Here is a 14,927-nt window from a genome sequence, read left to right on the forward strand (position 1 = left end):
ATATATACTCCTGTCTTTACGAGTTTACATTGTTGGTTGTTGCAGATCACCAATCAACCTCTTTCCTTATTAGGGAAACCTCCACTATCCCTGCACTATCTAACAGTGTAAGGGAAACCTCCACTATCCCTGCACTATCTATCAGTGTAAGGTAAGGACATTCATTTTTGATTATAAACCATCACCTTTATAGGTATAAGGCTATACACACCTTAACATATGTTTGTTACATCGTTTTCATTAGGGTATCCCAAAGGTGAACCTATTTATCCCCTGATGAGCCCTATAAGGGTGAAACAGGCCCTGTCGGGATTTGGTTGCGCAATAACCCTTATGACATACTCTTTTCTCTGTCTATAAAGACTACCAAATATACTTCTTGCACTTACCTGCATTCGACTGGGACTATACCTTTAGACCAGGTCCGTTAACAGGGCCAGCTATCTAGGGTAAGGTTCCTGTCGGGGTCCGTGGCCATCTAGGGCCACAACCCCGAGGTTAGGTCAACAGGGTGTTCTAGACCTCGGATATAGGGCACTAACAGGGAGAGTGATAGCCATTCTGACCCTTGCCCCTCACGCCTACAGTCATAGCACCCTGATTCCTTTTCCTCTCTTTTCTACACTCTATATGGCCATAAGGTGCCCGTAACCATCTTACTGTCCCTCTCTTTCTGGCACCATTACGGAAGAACATCCAGAAACCAGAGTGTAGTTATCAACCTTTGTTACTAAAAGATGTGTAGCCTACAAAGGTGAGCTCTCCCCCTTTTTTTCTTTACAAGACTCATCAATACTCTTGAACCTTACAAGGAGGTCACCAGGCTCACACTTGCATTGCATCTTTTTATTTTTCAGATGGGCACCATACGTTTACACAATTTCTTTGAAGCCATATTACTGTTTGTTCATTGTTAATCATTTCAGTAAAGCTAAGTTTTAATCACGATTTGTATTCTTCTTTTTTTTTAATTCTCATTCAGCAAGAACTCTGGATCTGTCAGCCAAGAAGACTTGGCAAAGGTGCTAACAGACGATGGTCTGGTACAATCTGCAGGGTTGAGGTTAGATGACACATAGTGCCATTGTTCAGTGATGGAGGATTTTCTAGTCCTTTCTAAGTCCTTTCTATGCAGTTACTGACATAGACATAGAAGCATTTAGTCTGATTGTTTACATAACCTAGGACAACTTTGCTGTCAGTGTAGAACTGATTGTCATCTACATGAGTATCAAGCTCATGCTGTATAAATTCTGCAATTTCTGCAGTATAGTACTGCGCCACACAGTTCAAGTCTTGAGATGGTGTGCTCAGGTTTAGGGGCTAGTTTAGCCTTTCCAAACAGAAATCCAAGATGAACTTTATTGCAATTGTCAATTACCTTCAGGTAGGCAACAGCTGCAATGGCCTCAGTCGATGCATCTGAGAATATGTGAACTTCCCTTCTCTGGCTTGTGATGAGAGATGCTTTAGTGTAGCAACGTGGCATGTGAATCCTGTCTAAGGCATGCAGGGTTTCTTTCCAGGATTCCCACTTCCTCTGCTTGTCATGAGGCAGTGGAGAATCCCAGTCCTCAATAGCTGAATTTGCCCTGTACAGTCAAAGGTGCTACAAATCCCAATGGATCATATAAGCTGTTCACCACTGAGTGCACTCCACATTTAGTGAACAGCTTGTCTGTACATTTGAACTGGAAGCCAAGAGAATCATTTAACAAGTTCCATCTCAAACTCAGACTTCTCTGAACTGGAGGGATGTCTATGCCTAGGTTCAAGCCTCTAAATTCTGTGGCATGGTCAGTGGATTGAAAGCCTTTCATGACAGCAGTACTGTTGGAGGCAATTTTGTGTAACCTCAAACAAGCTTTAGACAACATACCTTATGTGCTTTTTAGCAGATCTACGGCCTCTTCTGCTGTGGGCAAGGACTTGAGTGCGTCGTCCACGTAGAAGTCTCTCTCGACAAAGACAGAGTCTTTTCCATAATTCTGAATCACCAACGGAAGCAGTCCTTCGTAGGCCATACGTAGCAACAGGACTGTTACCGAACACGTGCACCTTAATACGATATTCAATCATTTCTTTGTTAGTGTCATTGTCTCTGTGCCATAGAAACCTGAAGTAATTTCTGTGGTCTTCTCGTACGATGAAACAATGGAACATTTGCTCAATGTCAGCAGTAATGACAACTGGTTCCTTTCTGAATGGCATAAGCACTCCTACCAAGTTGTCGGTCAGGTTTGGACCTGTTAGGAGAAAGTCGTTCAGGGACATGCCATGATGCTTGGCACTGGAGTCAAATACCACCCTGATCTGGTTCGGTTTCCATGGGTGATATACTCCAAAAGAATGAAGATACCAGCATTATTCCTGTTCTTGCAAAGGTGGAGCTGGCTCTTTGTGGTCCTTGCAAAATATCCTTTCCATAAAGGCCACAAAGTGATTTTTCATCTCAGGCTTGTTTCTTAATGTACGTTGCAAGGAGATGAATGTGGATAATGCTTGTTCCCAGTTGTTAGAAAGCCTGGCTCTTTCAGTCCGAAAGGGTAAGGGTGCAACCCAATGATTAGATTGATCCTTGAAGCATTCATGGTCCTTTATTTTGATAAACTCTTTATCTTCTATGGAATAAGCTACTCTGTTGTCATTTTGTGTTGTGAGAAACACTGATCCTAGGTCATCATAGGGTGTAAGAAGATGCTCCTTTACCTTGTAATGATGAGGGCATGGCCTAAAGTGAGTTGTGCGACCATAATTGAACACAAAGGTTTTAAAGGAGTTCACTTGAGATGGTCTAAGATTCTTATCCGAACACACATTGCCAATGATTACCCAGCCTAGATGAAGTCTTTGTGCATGTGGGGCATCATCTGGGCCATTGCATTGTTGACGTACCTTATGAACGCTCAGAATGTCTCTCCCAAGCAAGAGAAGGATGTCAGCATTCAAGCCCATAGGATGGATCTCTTTAGCTAGGTGTCTCAAGTGGGAATGATGATAAGCAGCTTCAGGAGTAGGAATTTCCTCCCTATCATCAGGTATCTGGTCAAAAATGATAAAAACACAGTGCAACAAGTCCCACTTTAAACAATAAAAAAAGGAGTATAAAAAACTCTGACCGGAGCTCCCAATGATCCCAATACGGCTGTTGTTCAAAATTCCTTCAAAGATCTTCAATTATATTCTACCGATGAGAAAAGTTTTGCAACAAGATGTAGGTCACTATTCAGAACGTCCTTAAGGTGCAGTTTTCTCCTTAAACTCATTCAACAGTGTGGTAGCAGAAACTAAAAGAGAAAGTAGGCACCAAATCGCATAGTACGTTCTTAAAACTTTGGATTTTATTCTTAAAAGTTATACTCACAAGAGTATGTTTAAAATGTGCATAAAACAGTATACAAAACGGGACGCCAGCTCCACTCGCTCGCCCGACCCTGAGTTTCGCCGTTCTCAGAATTAACGTTGGTAGGGATATATGGATATTCCTGTTAATTGGAGAAATAAGGTATCCAGTGGCTCTTCTGCCAAGGGTCTCTACACATACAGAGCAAGTGTTAAGGGTGTGTGGAATTGCTTCTCCCTTTATACCGAAGATCTCAAAGAACTTGGGTTTTGCCAGAGACCTGTTGCTTTGTTCGTCTATTATGGCATACATCCTGATGTCCCTTTCAGGTTGCCTTTCTGGGTAGACACTCACCAGACACACTTTGGCACAGCACTTGGAACCATTCTCCTTGCCACATACTTCCATGCAGGAGAAGGAAACAGTGGTAGTAGCTGAAACTTGAGCTGGTGGCTCCCCACCATGCACTGTGATGGCCTTAGATGCTGCTTGAATTTGTGGGTTTTCAGGAGAAGGGGTAGGGTGCATGGTTACAGCGTGTTTGTCACTACCGCATTCAGTACACTTACAGTCTTTAGCGAAATGGTTTGAAGAAGGACATTACTTGTAACAAATCCTAGTTCCTTGAGCATTTCTCTGCGTTCTTGCAAAGTCTTTGCTCTATTCCTACGACATTCATTCAGTGGATGAGGTCTTTTGTGTATGGGGCACATACAGTTAGGGTCTTTGTCTTTATGGACAGGAGCGTCCTGTCTAGTGTTTCAGGATGCAGCCTGGTGGTAGGAATCTGTCTTCCTAACAGACACTGTTCCTCTTAAGTCTCTGTGTTTGCTTTTTTGGTTTTCATACCTTGAGCATGATGATGAAGCTGGTGGAGTAGATTCTGTAAAGTCAAAGCTGGGATCATTTTTCTTCCGAGCTTGTTTGCTGAAGAATCTGGAAAAGTAGGAGAAGGGTGGAAAAGACAAATTGGACCACACTTGCTAAGGGTCCGTGGACCGCATTTCCGTCGGTTTTCCTGACTATTTCCAATTTACGCTGTATTTAACATGGGTTATTGGCGCACACGATTGGATTTCCATTATCTTATAGCCAAGGTGGCTGACTGTGTTCACTCCATGGACTACAACCAGCATACAGTATTCCATTGACCAAGCAAGATTGTGTGGTTCTGAAGATCATAATATATACACATTATACGGTACATACATTTTACAACTTCACAGGCACATCCAGCACACATACACATGTGTATACATACATATAAGTCACACATCCACGTAATACAAACATAAAATAAGCAATTGTCACAGACATGCACACTCTTTATGAAGGGTACTGGAGGAAGAATCTACATGCTGATGAGCAGCAACTGTCTGGCAGGAATGAATGATTCCTGCTGTGGCTTTAGAAATCACCCCCAGCTCTCTTAGGGTGCTGTCACACGGCGGTTCTTGGACCGTTCTTGGTGCGATTTTTAATCCATTGAGAAAGCATGCATTTTTACCATGCATTTGGCTGGTTTGAATACGTCTGACAGCTTTTTACACTTCCCGAAATTAAGAAAAACTGATTCAAACCAGGTAAACACATGGCCAGCTGTATGTTATGAGATGATGCCTTGTTCAAGTCCCAAAGGGGGACAAAAAAAAAGTGTAAAAAAAAAAACTAATTTTACAAAATTAAAGTCCCTTAAATGCCCCATATAGTGTAAAACTCCCAAACACAATAAAATGTAAAAATCACCACACAAACAGGACATATAGGGTTTTGCCATGTTCGTAACAACCCGTACAATTAAATAAAATGAACCCGTATGGTGAACGCCTTAAAAATAAAAACAAAGGCAAAATTTGTTTAAGCAAAAAATAAGCTTACAACCAAAGAAAAACCAATAAAAAGTACAACTGGTCCCGTAAAAAATAAGCCCTTAAAAGCTCAATCAACAAAAAAATATATATAATATTTAAAAATATTACACCACTTAGTAGATGGGAATGCAAAATCAAGGGATTTTTCTCTCCAAATGAGTCTTTGTTTTGTAGAACAAGTCAAACATAAAAAAGTTATATAAATGGGATATCACCTGACCCATAGAACATAAATAACATGTTATCTATGCTATTTGGTGTGTAAAACACAAAAAATTGCTGAGTAGATTTTTTTTGCGATAACACCCCAAAAAAGCTAATAAAGGTTAAACGATGGGGTATGGAACCCCCAAATATAGGGGCTTATTTACTAAGGGTCCCGCAGACTCATTTTAGCTGGAAATTCTGACGTTTTCATATTTGCATCTCTGGAACAGTAATTTAGAAGGGAATCTTGGGGCACGCAATCAGATTTTGGTGCAGCGGCGCCAACTTTCATACAACGCAAATCGGGGATCGGACGATCCGACTGATTCGGACAAACCGGGGGATTTAACTTTAAAATTGTGTCACAAGACATGCACTTACATACACTGGGAGGAAGATGGTGAACTGTGGCGGACCTGATCGGGAAGCGACACATGCAGGAAATCAGGCGCACAATCTTATTATATCGCTGCATTCAGGAAATCCTCTGGACCGGGTAAGTAAATGTACCCCATAGTGTTACTGCAATCTTGGAGGGGTCTAGTTTTTAAAATCTGTCCACCCTTTGGAGGTTTTTACTGTCCTACTATATTAGGGGCTAAGCCAATGCGACATAGCGCCTGAAATCTGTTCCAGCAAAATCCGCCAAAAGACACTTATTCCCTTCCAAACCAAACTGTGCACCCATGCAGCAGTTTGTGATCACCTGTGGGATATTACTATATTCAGGAGATACTGGGTAACAAATAACGGGGTGCGTTTACTTCTTTAACCCCTTCTAAAAAAAAAAATTAGGCGCAAAGCAGGGTTTTTTGGAAATAGATTTTCAATTACAAAAACCAATGTAAATTGTGGTGGTAAAAAGCTCATCATAAACCTTGATAAATTCTCTGGGTGCTGTTATTTTCAAAATAGGATCATTTATAGGGGTTCCCTGTACTCATGCTCTGAAACTTTTCAAATATACAATGGCACCTAAAAACAATGTCATTGAAAATTTAATGTCTCCTTCCGTCCTGTGCTCTGATGTGGGCCCCTAAAGTAGTTGACATTTACATGTGGGGTATTGCTCTGCACAACAAAACCCAAGATGTATTTTCTCATTTTATCCTGCATGCATGTGTAAATTTTAGGACTAATCATTTTATTGTCAAAATGTTAAAATTCCAAATTCCTCCATTTTGTTTTAATTCTTTTGAGAAGCTTAAATAGTTTTCACACTTAACAAAGGCAGTACTGTATAGTTTGAGGGTTGCAGTTTTAAAAATAGGACGATTTGCAGGGAGTTGCTAATAAATAAAACTTTGAAAACCCTTACGAAGATGAATTGTCCTCTAAAAATATTGAATCTGAATTTTATCTAAAAATATGTTAGCATAAAGCAGACATATGGGAATCTGTTTGATGAATATAACATTTAGAAATGTTCACCAAATTTCAATTTATTTTACAAATAAGTGCAATATATTTCGAATAAAATATAGCATAAGATAAAGTGTGCTAAAGTTATAACTGCATATCGCGACACAGGCAGATTTGAAAATTGGGCTATGTCGTAAGGGTTCAAATGAGCTTAGTCCTTAAGGGGTTAATATCTGCTATTAATAGTCGACACACATAAACGTCAGCAGGGGGACCCTTTGGGTGATGGCACATGTTGCGTTTTTGGCCCGTTTTTAAGCAGTCCGTCAAAAAACCGCATGCATTAAAAAATGCATGCATTTTTGAAAAACGCATGCCTTTTTTTGACAGGTTTGACCAATTATCTTAACTGAAACAGGTCAGAAACGCATGCGATTTTCAAAAACGCATGCATTTTTTAAGACATGAGGTTTTTGACGGACTGCCCAAAAACGTGCTCAAAACTCCCCATGTGTGAGCTGTGCCTAGTGTCTCCAGTCAGCACAGGTATCAGCATGGGGCACAGCAGGAGAGGTGACCCGGCCTTACACCCAGGAGGCTCCTCTGCAGCTCCTGATAGTTGTGGTGGGGGGAGGATGGCAGCACAGTCAGAGGTCACATCGCTGCTGCCTTGTGTGATGTCCCAGCAGCTGTATCCTCTACACTGACCATCTCCACAGCAGGGGCAAGGGAGGACAACCACTTTCATCATATAGTAAGTAAGGTCAGTGCACTGTATGATAGAAGACAGTCATCAGGTCTTGTGTGTCAGTTTTGTGACGTACAAGCCCTGCAATAATAGCAACGCCTTGCAAATCGCCAGACATTGCGATTATTTTGCTCCTCACACCTTCTCCATGCCAAGAGGGCATAAGGGAGATGCAGACAGCGGCGCCTGCGCCCTCGCTATAACCTGTGAACTTTCATGACTGAAAGTTCACATGTTACTAAGCATTTCCACACCTGTCTAATTGTAACCGATCTATTACAATGTGTGATTTGCACATAGTAATAGATGATGCGGAAAATCCCCATATACTGCCAGACTGTAGAATGGCAGTACATGGTAGGATCAATCAGACAACCTACAGTTAAAGTACCCTAGAAGTTAAATAGTATACATATTTGTTATTTAAACTATAAATATCACAAAATTATGTTTTTTTGTCAAGGTGACACACCACCCGAGTTATGATCGTTTTTTTGGCGAATTTTGACACACCAAGCTCAAAAGGTTGCCCATCACTGCTCTATACCATACCTGAGTGGCCTTTTGGATCATTTATTTTTTGGGCGGCACGGTGGCTGAGTGAGTAGCACGTCTGCCTTGCAGCACTGGGGTCCTGGGTTCGTATCCCACTCAGGTCAACATCTGCAAAGAGTTTGTATGTTCTCTCTGTGTTTGCGTGGGTTTCCTCCGGGTACTCCAGTTTCCTCCCACACTCCAAAACATACTGTTAGGTTGTTTAGATTGTGAGCCCCATGGGGACAGGGACCAATTTGACACGCTTGTGCAGCGCTGCATAATCTGTGTGCGCTATATAAATAAAAGAATTATTATTATTATTATTTTTAAAATTTCTGTAATGTTTTTTTCTAGATACTCCACATGGATTATTTGGGGTTACTCTTTTAGATGTCATTGCACAGGATCGGGTGGAACGACAGCGCATTCTTCCTGTTCGAAATAGAAGAGCATGTGCTGAAGTTGAGAGTAGTGTCTTGAGCTTTCTGGTCCAAACACAACGTGCATCTGATCCAGGCGTGTTAACAGACATTCCTCTATCATCCATACTGAGCTATGGTACAACACAGACAAGAAGAAGGGTGAGAAATCCAAATGATTTAAAATACCTTTACTATTGACTTTATCATACTGCCATGATTATTCTTCTTGCACTACTAGCAGTTTAATGAACAGTTTCAGACTACAGAACACATACCTAAATAAACTAGTGATGCTTCACTATAGGATTACCAGAGATAGCTGAGCATTGTTCCGAGGTTTCTACCGCTAATAGAAATATATCGAAAAGCCTGCGAGATTGCTTTAAATACAGCTCCTATAGCTCCTTATTCTGTGGAAAGGGCATTTGTGGTATTTATGAACCACACAAAATCCTTAAGCCTCTGCTAATGTACTTGTACCTTCACAGGCTGTTCCCTTATTCAATGACATAATGGTAAAGCCTTGCACTGTAATTAGTAAGTAATCATATTTTATAGTAGCAGCATACCATTGGGAACTACAAGTTAATGAGGTATTTTTTCTAAACTGAATAACCGCAAGTTTATTAATCTATTATTGTATTCTAATCCCCCCATTCCCATAATAATCTTGATTGCTATCCTCTGCACCATATCAGTTCTACTTTATCCTTTTTGTACACTGGTGCCCAAAACTGTACACAATGGGGTACTTTTACTAAAGGTTTTGTGCCTGTTTTCTGACGGACTTTTAGGTGTAAACTACTTGGTATTTAAGAAGTGTCTGTGCCACTATAGGGGCAGATTTATCAAGTGTCTGAAAGTCAGAATATTTCTAGTTGCCCATGGCAACCAATCACAGTTCAGCTTTCATTTAACCAGTGCTCATGAATATTCTAAAGGGGAGCTGTGATTGGTTGCCATGGGGAACTAGAAATATTCTGACTTTCAGACACTTGATATATCTGCCCCATTTTGTCCCACACAGTTTCCCACATCCATAGTAAATGTGCCCCAATATTCTGTGTGTGGTCTGATCAGTGATATGTATAAGGGCACAACTATGTCCTTATGATGAGAATCTATTATATATTTAGAACATAATTGTACTTTTTGTTTACATGGTCCACGTGCATAACTTGACATTTATCACAAGGTCATTAATAAAAATATTAAAAAGAAGGGGGGCCCAATACTGACCCCTGTGGCACTCCACTGGTAACGTCAACCCAATCAGGGAATGTGCCATTAATGACAATCCTCTGTTTTCTATCACTAAGCCAAATTCATACCCAAACTAACAATAGTACTACACATCACTCCACTTATAGTCTATAGGGTGCTCAAGTAGGGAAACCAGTCCATAGATATGTAAAATAAACACTTGGCACTCCTTTAGAATGAAAGCATGTAAACTTATTAAGTGATAAGCAATCCAAAAAGTAAATGTATGTAACATTTCGGTCTTGACTAAGACCTTCATCAGACACTGTAAACAAATAAAAAATTTAATAAATATGTGGAAAACACATAAACATATAAACCATCAGACTAAAATGAGTAGCAAAAATCATAATAGCAGTAGGGAATGGACTATCTAGACAGTCGTTCTGCCTAATATATAACATCAAATAGTGAATCACAGTAATGGATAAAATTGGTACTGACATACACTCACCGGCCACTTTATTAGGTACACCATGCTAGTAACGGGTTGGACCCCCTTTTGCCTTCAGAACTGCCTCAATTCTTCGTGGCATAGATTCAACAAGGTGCTGGAAGCATTCCTTAGAGATTTTGGTCCATATTGACATGATGGCATCACACAGTTGCCGCAGATTTGTCGGCTGCACATCCATGATGGGAATCTCCCGTTCCACCACATCCCAAAGATGCTCTATTGGATTGAGATCTGGTGACTGTGGAGGCCATTTGAGTACAGTGAACTCATTGTCATGTTCAAGAAACCAGTCTGAGATGATTCCAGCTTTATGACATGGCGCATTATCCTGCTGAAAGTAGCCATCAGATGTTGGGTACATTGTGGTCATAAAAAGATGGACATGGTCAGCAACAATACTCAGGTAGGCTGTGGCGTTGCAATGATGCTCAATTGGTACCAAGGTGCCCAAAGAGTGCCAAGAAAATATTCCCCACACCATGACACCACCACCACCAGCCTGAACCGTTGATACAAGGCAGGATGGATCCATGCTTTCATGTTGTTGACACCAAATTCTGATCCTACCATCCGAATGTCGCAGCAGAAATTGAGACTCATCAGACCAGGCAACGTTTTTCCAATCTTCTACTGTCCAATTTTGATGAGCTTGTGCAAATTGCAGCCTCAGTTTCCTGTTCTTAGCTGAAAGGAGTGGCACTCGGTGTGGTCTTCTGCTGCTGTAGCCCATCTGCCTCAAAGTTCGACATACTGTGCGTTCAGAGATGCTCTTCTGCCTACCTTGGTTGTAACGGGTGGCGATTTGAGTCACTGTTGCCTTTCTATCAGCTCGAACCAGTCTGCCCATTCTCCTCTGACCTCTGGCGTCAACAAGGCATTTCCGCCCACAGAACTGCCGCTCACTGGATGTTTTTTCTTTTTCGGACCATTCTCTGTAAACCCTAGAGATGGTTGTGCGTGAAAATCCCAGTAGATCAGCAGTTTCTGAAATACTCAGACCAGCCCTTCTGGCACCAACAACCATGCCACGTTCAAAGGCACTCAAATCACCTTTCTTCCCCATACTGATGCTCGGTTTGAACTGCAGGCGATTGTCTTGACCATGTCTATATGCCTAAATGCACTGAGTTGCTGCCATGTGATTGGCTGATTAGAAATTAAGTGTTAAAGAGCAGTTGGACAGGTGTACCTAATAAAGTGGCCGGTGAGTGTAGATCACATGCTATATGAGCAAGATAGTGGGCTACCTGTCTGTATGGGCCAATATACGTTTACATGAGTATGCATAGTAATCATAATTAGGTGAGGCAGACCATGGATACAGTTTCAGAAAATCATACATGCAATGGCTTATTTTAGATTTCATAACTTATGGTATAGGCATGATAGTGCCGAAGTAGCAGGCGTGCATATTGTAAAATCTACTGTGGGTATTAATGTGCACGTATACTGGTCATAAGTAAATAAAGCGGACAATGGATATAGTAGCAAAGCTACATATAAGCAATGACAGATTGTAGGTTTAATGGCCTTGGATATGGGCGAAATAGCGCCAGAGTAGTAAGTAAATCAAGAATCAGAGAAAAAACTAATTTTATTAATATTCAACACTGAACACAAACATGCATATAAAATCAATTAAAACTGTACCAAAGTACATACAATTGTCTACCATGTTATGCACTATGGTCGGTGCAAAAACAAGACACCTCCTGAATGGGTGGTATCCACCCAAAACCACCCCTAAACAATGAAAAGACACATATAAAGTGCAAGTGCATCTGTCAAGCTGCCATGGAAGTAAGGGTTAAGTGAATTAATGCCTACAATGTACACATGGTAAAAAGTCGAAAAAGGTAATGGAGGCAAACCCTAGTACATATAACAAGTGACCTGGCAAACAAACCAGAGAAATAGCAGCATGCAGGCAGGGTGGTGGAATGATCAGGAGGTGGAGGGCTTTCTATTGACTGAGAGTAGTAAGTAAGCGTATTGCTAAGTATACGGCAGCAAGCCCTTTTGGCATACAGGCTAGTGTATACAGAACTCATACTCACCGGATTGCAGGGGGAGCGAAAATTAGAAAAACATGCAGCTGACCATTTGTTGAAGATTGGATACAGGAATGGCGGAAGCCTTCCACCAGGGAGAAGAGCTGGTGTATGAGGTATACGCCAGCATTTATATTGTGACCAGAAACCTGGAATCCGGAAGTGACGTTCCGGCTCTGCATTTCACTGTGGAATACATCACCCAGGTAATAGCAATCTTCTGAATCAACCTGAAGAAATGAAACCAAAAATAGCAGAGGAAGAATATGTTGTACTACGGGATGTACTAAAGAAAGATGGATCAAAATCTATAATAAATAAGTGAAGATGGTATATGTGAATGAGTATGGATGTAGATAGGATATGATGGAGCAATAGGAAATATAAATGTGGTGTAAAGAGATATCTTGAGTGCGTGTATTATAATCAGTAGATGTGGAATGTACAAGTATGCATGAAGGTGTAGTATGTTGTGTATAAGGGGGTAGAGAGAAATGAGTGAAGAAAGAATGAAATGAGAGAGGAAAAAAAGAAAGAGAGAGTAAGTACGGTAGAAGAAGAAATAAAGAAAAGAAGAAAAGACATATTTTTACCCATGCAATCCGGATGGAGGAGAGTACCAATCAGCGGATCTGTAGAGAAACACAAAGATGTCAGTATAATCGAATAAATAGAATACAAAATTAATGCATCAGATGAAACCCTGGATCTCATATTTCCTATTGAGACCATGAGGAGTCATGTAGTTGAGGAGATGGATCCAGAACACCTCTCTGAGTTTTAACTGTCTAATTCTGTTGTCGCTGCATCTAGGTGGTTTGATTTGTTCCAGAACCTAAAATTTCACTTGTGTAATACTGTGCTTTGCCTGGTCAAAATGAAAGGGTAATGGTAATATTTTTTTTGCACTTGATGTTTTTATGCTTGGAGATGATCTGATCACTCTAACAGTCGAAGAAAAATCTCTAAAACCAAGGAAAACGTTACTGCTATTGTAAACCAACTATCGTCCACATTATCCAGTGAAGACTTCACTTCCCTCAACGACAAGACACAACAGTACTTAGGATACTACAAAAAAAAGTTGGGACAAAAGAAATGTTATAAAATTTATCCACGATACCGATGACTATCACCATGACAGGGTTTATAAATGGCAGGATTTCTCCTTCTCACGTCACCGTCACCGAAATCACAGGGATTCCATGGAATCGTCAAGCTCCAGCTCAGAGCAACCTGGACCATACCCATATCGGGGTAGTTTTAAAAGCCAAAGACACAGACCAGGACCACTAAGAACAGGCGAGGAGGCTAGTGCCATCGCATTACAAGGTCCAACGATGACCACGAGGTCTCAGGTAACCAAACCCCCCCTTGTCGTCAACATTTCATCAGTCAACCTAAGCCGATAACAATTAAGGTTGTTACAGAAAGGACTTTCTTCCTGCCCATCATAGAGACTCAAAACATTTCATGCATTATAAATGGACCTCTAGAGGTTCTACAGAACTTTGAGACTGAGAACTTATTTCACAATGAGGACAATTTGTCCAATGACTGTACTACAGTACAAGGAACTTTGGTTTGAGCCCAAGACTTGGGCTTACCAGCCAAAAGCACCTATATGCCATATAAGGGTGACCATAACATTGAGACCTTCATATCTCTCATTTCCAGAGATTTCAAAAAATTTATAAAAGAGGTAGAGAAAGGTAAACTCCAGGACCCTACTAACATTTCTAGCTTAGAAAAACAAGCCCTCTGTTCCCTCTTAGACAACAAAACGATCACAATAAAACCAGCCGACAAAAGCAGAGCAATTGTCATTATGGACAGACAGGATTATCTAGAAGAAATGCATACACAGCTTAACCCCCTAGAGCTCTGGGCTGTACAAGTACGGTGCTGAGCCAATGCCGGTGCCAATGCCGAACTGGCATCGGGAGCCGCGGGATGTCTACCCGGTAATCTACCGCTTATATGCCTGGGTAACATCCACGATCCAAGTGGGCTCTGTTCGTGGGTGTTTAATCCGTTTCCGGGGGATGCCATCTGTTTCTATGGCAGCCCTGAGATGCGATCAGGACCCCAGGGCTGCCGGCAGGCAGTGCCATTAAGAAGATATACCTATGCACAGACACGGTACTGAATTAAAAAAGGTATGTAGAATAAATCACCAACTGATTTATCAATAATATAAACTTTATTAAATAAACACAAAAGATAACACATGTTTAGTCACTATGACATAAATACAACTCATAAAAACACCATATGGTGAACTACAGGCACATCACAAGTCCTGATAAAAGAATATCTTGCTACAGGCCAGATTAAAATAGCAACAACTTATCAAGTGAAAAATAATGTAAGTGATATATAAATGCTTAATTCGATATAAAGTATCTGTCTTTAACACCACAGTACACAGTGCATGAAAAAATATATATTTGCATATACGACAGAAAACAGGCAGTGAGCGCCACCTGTGGGAGAAAAGGTGCATCATGCAATAAAATGAATTTTAAACTGTGCCTTTAAGATGTGACGTCATCTTAAAGGCACAGTGTCAGGCTATGCATGTGCGTCAGTATTGCAGAGTCTTATCATGAACAAGCAATCAGATGATTGCTTATTCATGTCCCATGGTGGAAACAGTAAAAAAG

At 40.9% G+C, this 14,927-nt stretch overlaps 1 protein-coding gene across 1 annotated transcript in view; it reads left to right on the top strand.

Annotated features, from left to right (window-relative positions):
- LOC140076571 (rho GTPase-activating protein 6-like) overlaps positions 1–14,927 on the top strand; it is a 178,211-nt gene that overhangs the window by 29,305 nt on the left and 133,979 nt on the right. Inside the window, exon 4 of the mRNA XM_072123150.1 lies at positions 8,423–8,649. Within this exon, the coding sequence (XP_071979251.1) occupies positions 8,423–8,649 (227 nt within the window). The remainder of the gene's footprint in view (positions 1–8,422; positions 8,650–14,927) is intronic.

The sequence above is a fragment of the Engystomops pustulosus genome, chromosome 9 (assembly GCF_040894005.1).
Source record: "Engystomops pustulosus chromosome 9, aEngPut4.maternal, whole genome shotgun sequence".
NCBI classification, from domain to species: domain Eukaryota; kingdom Metazoa; phylum Chordata; class Amphibia; order Anura; family Leptodactylidae; genus Engystomops; species Engystomops pustulosus.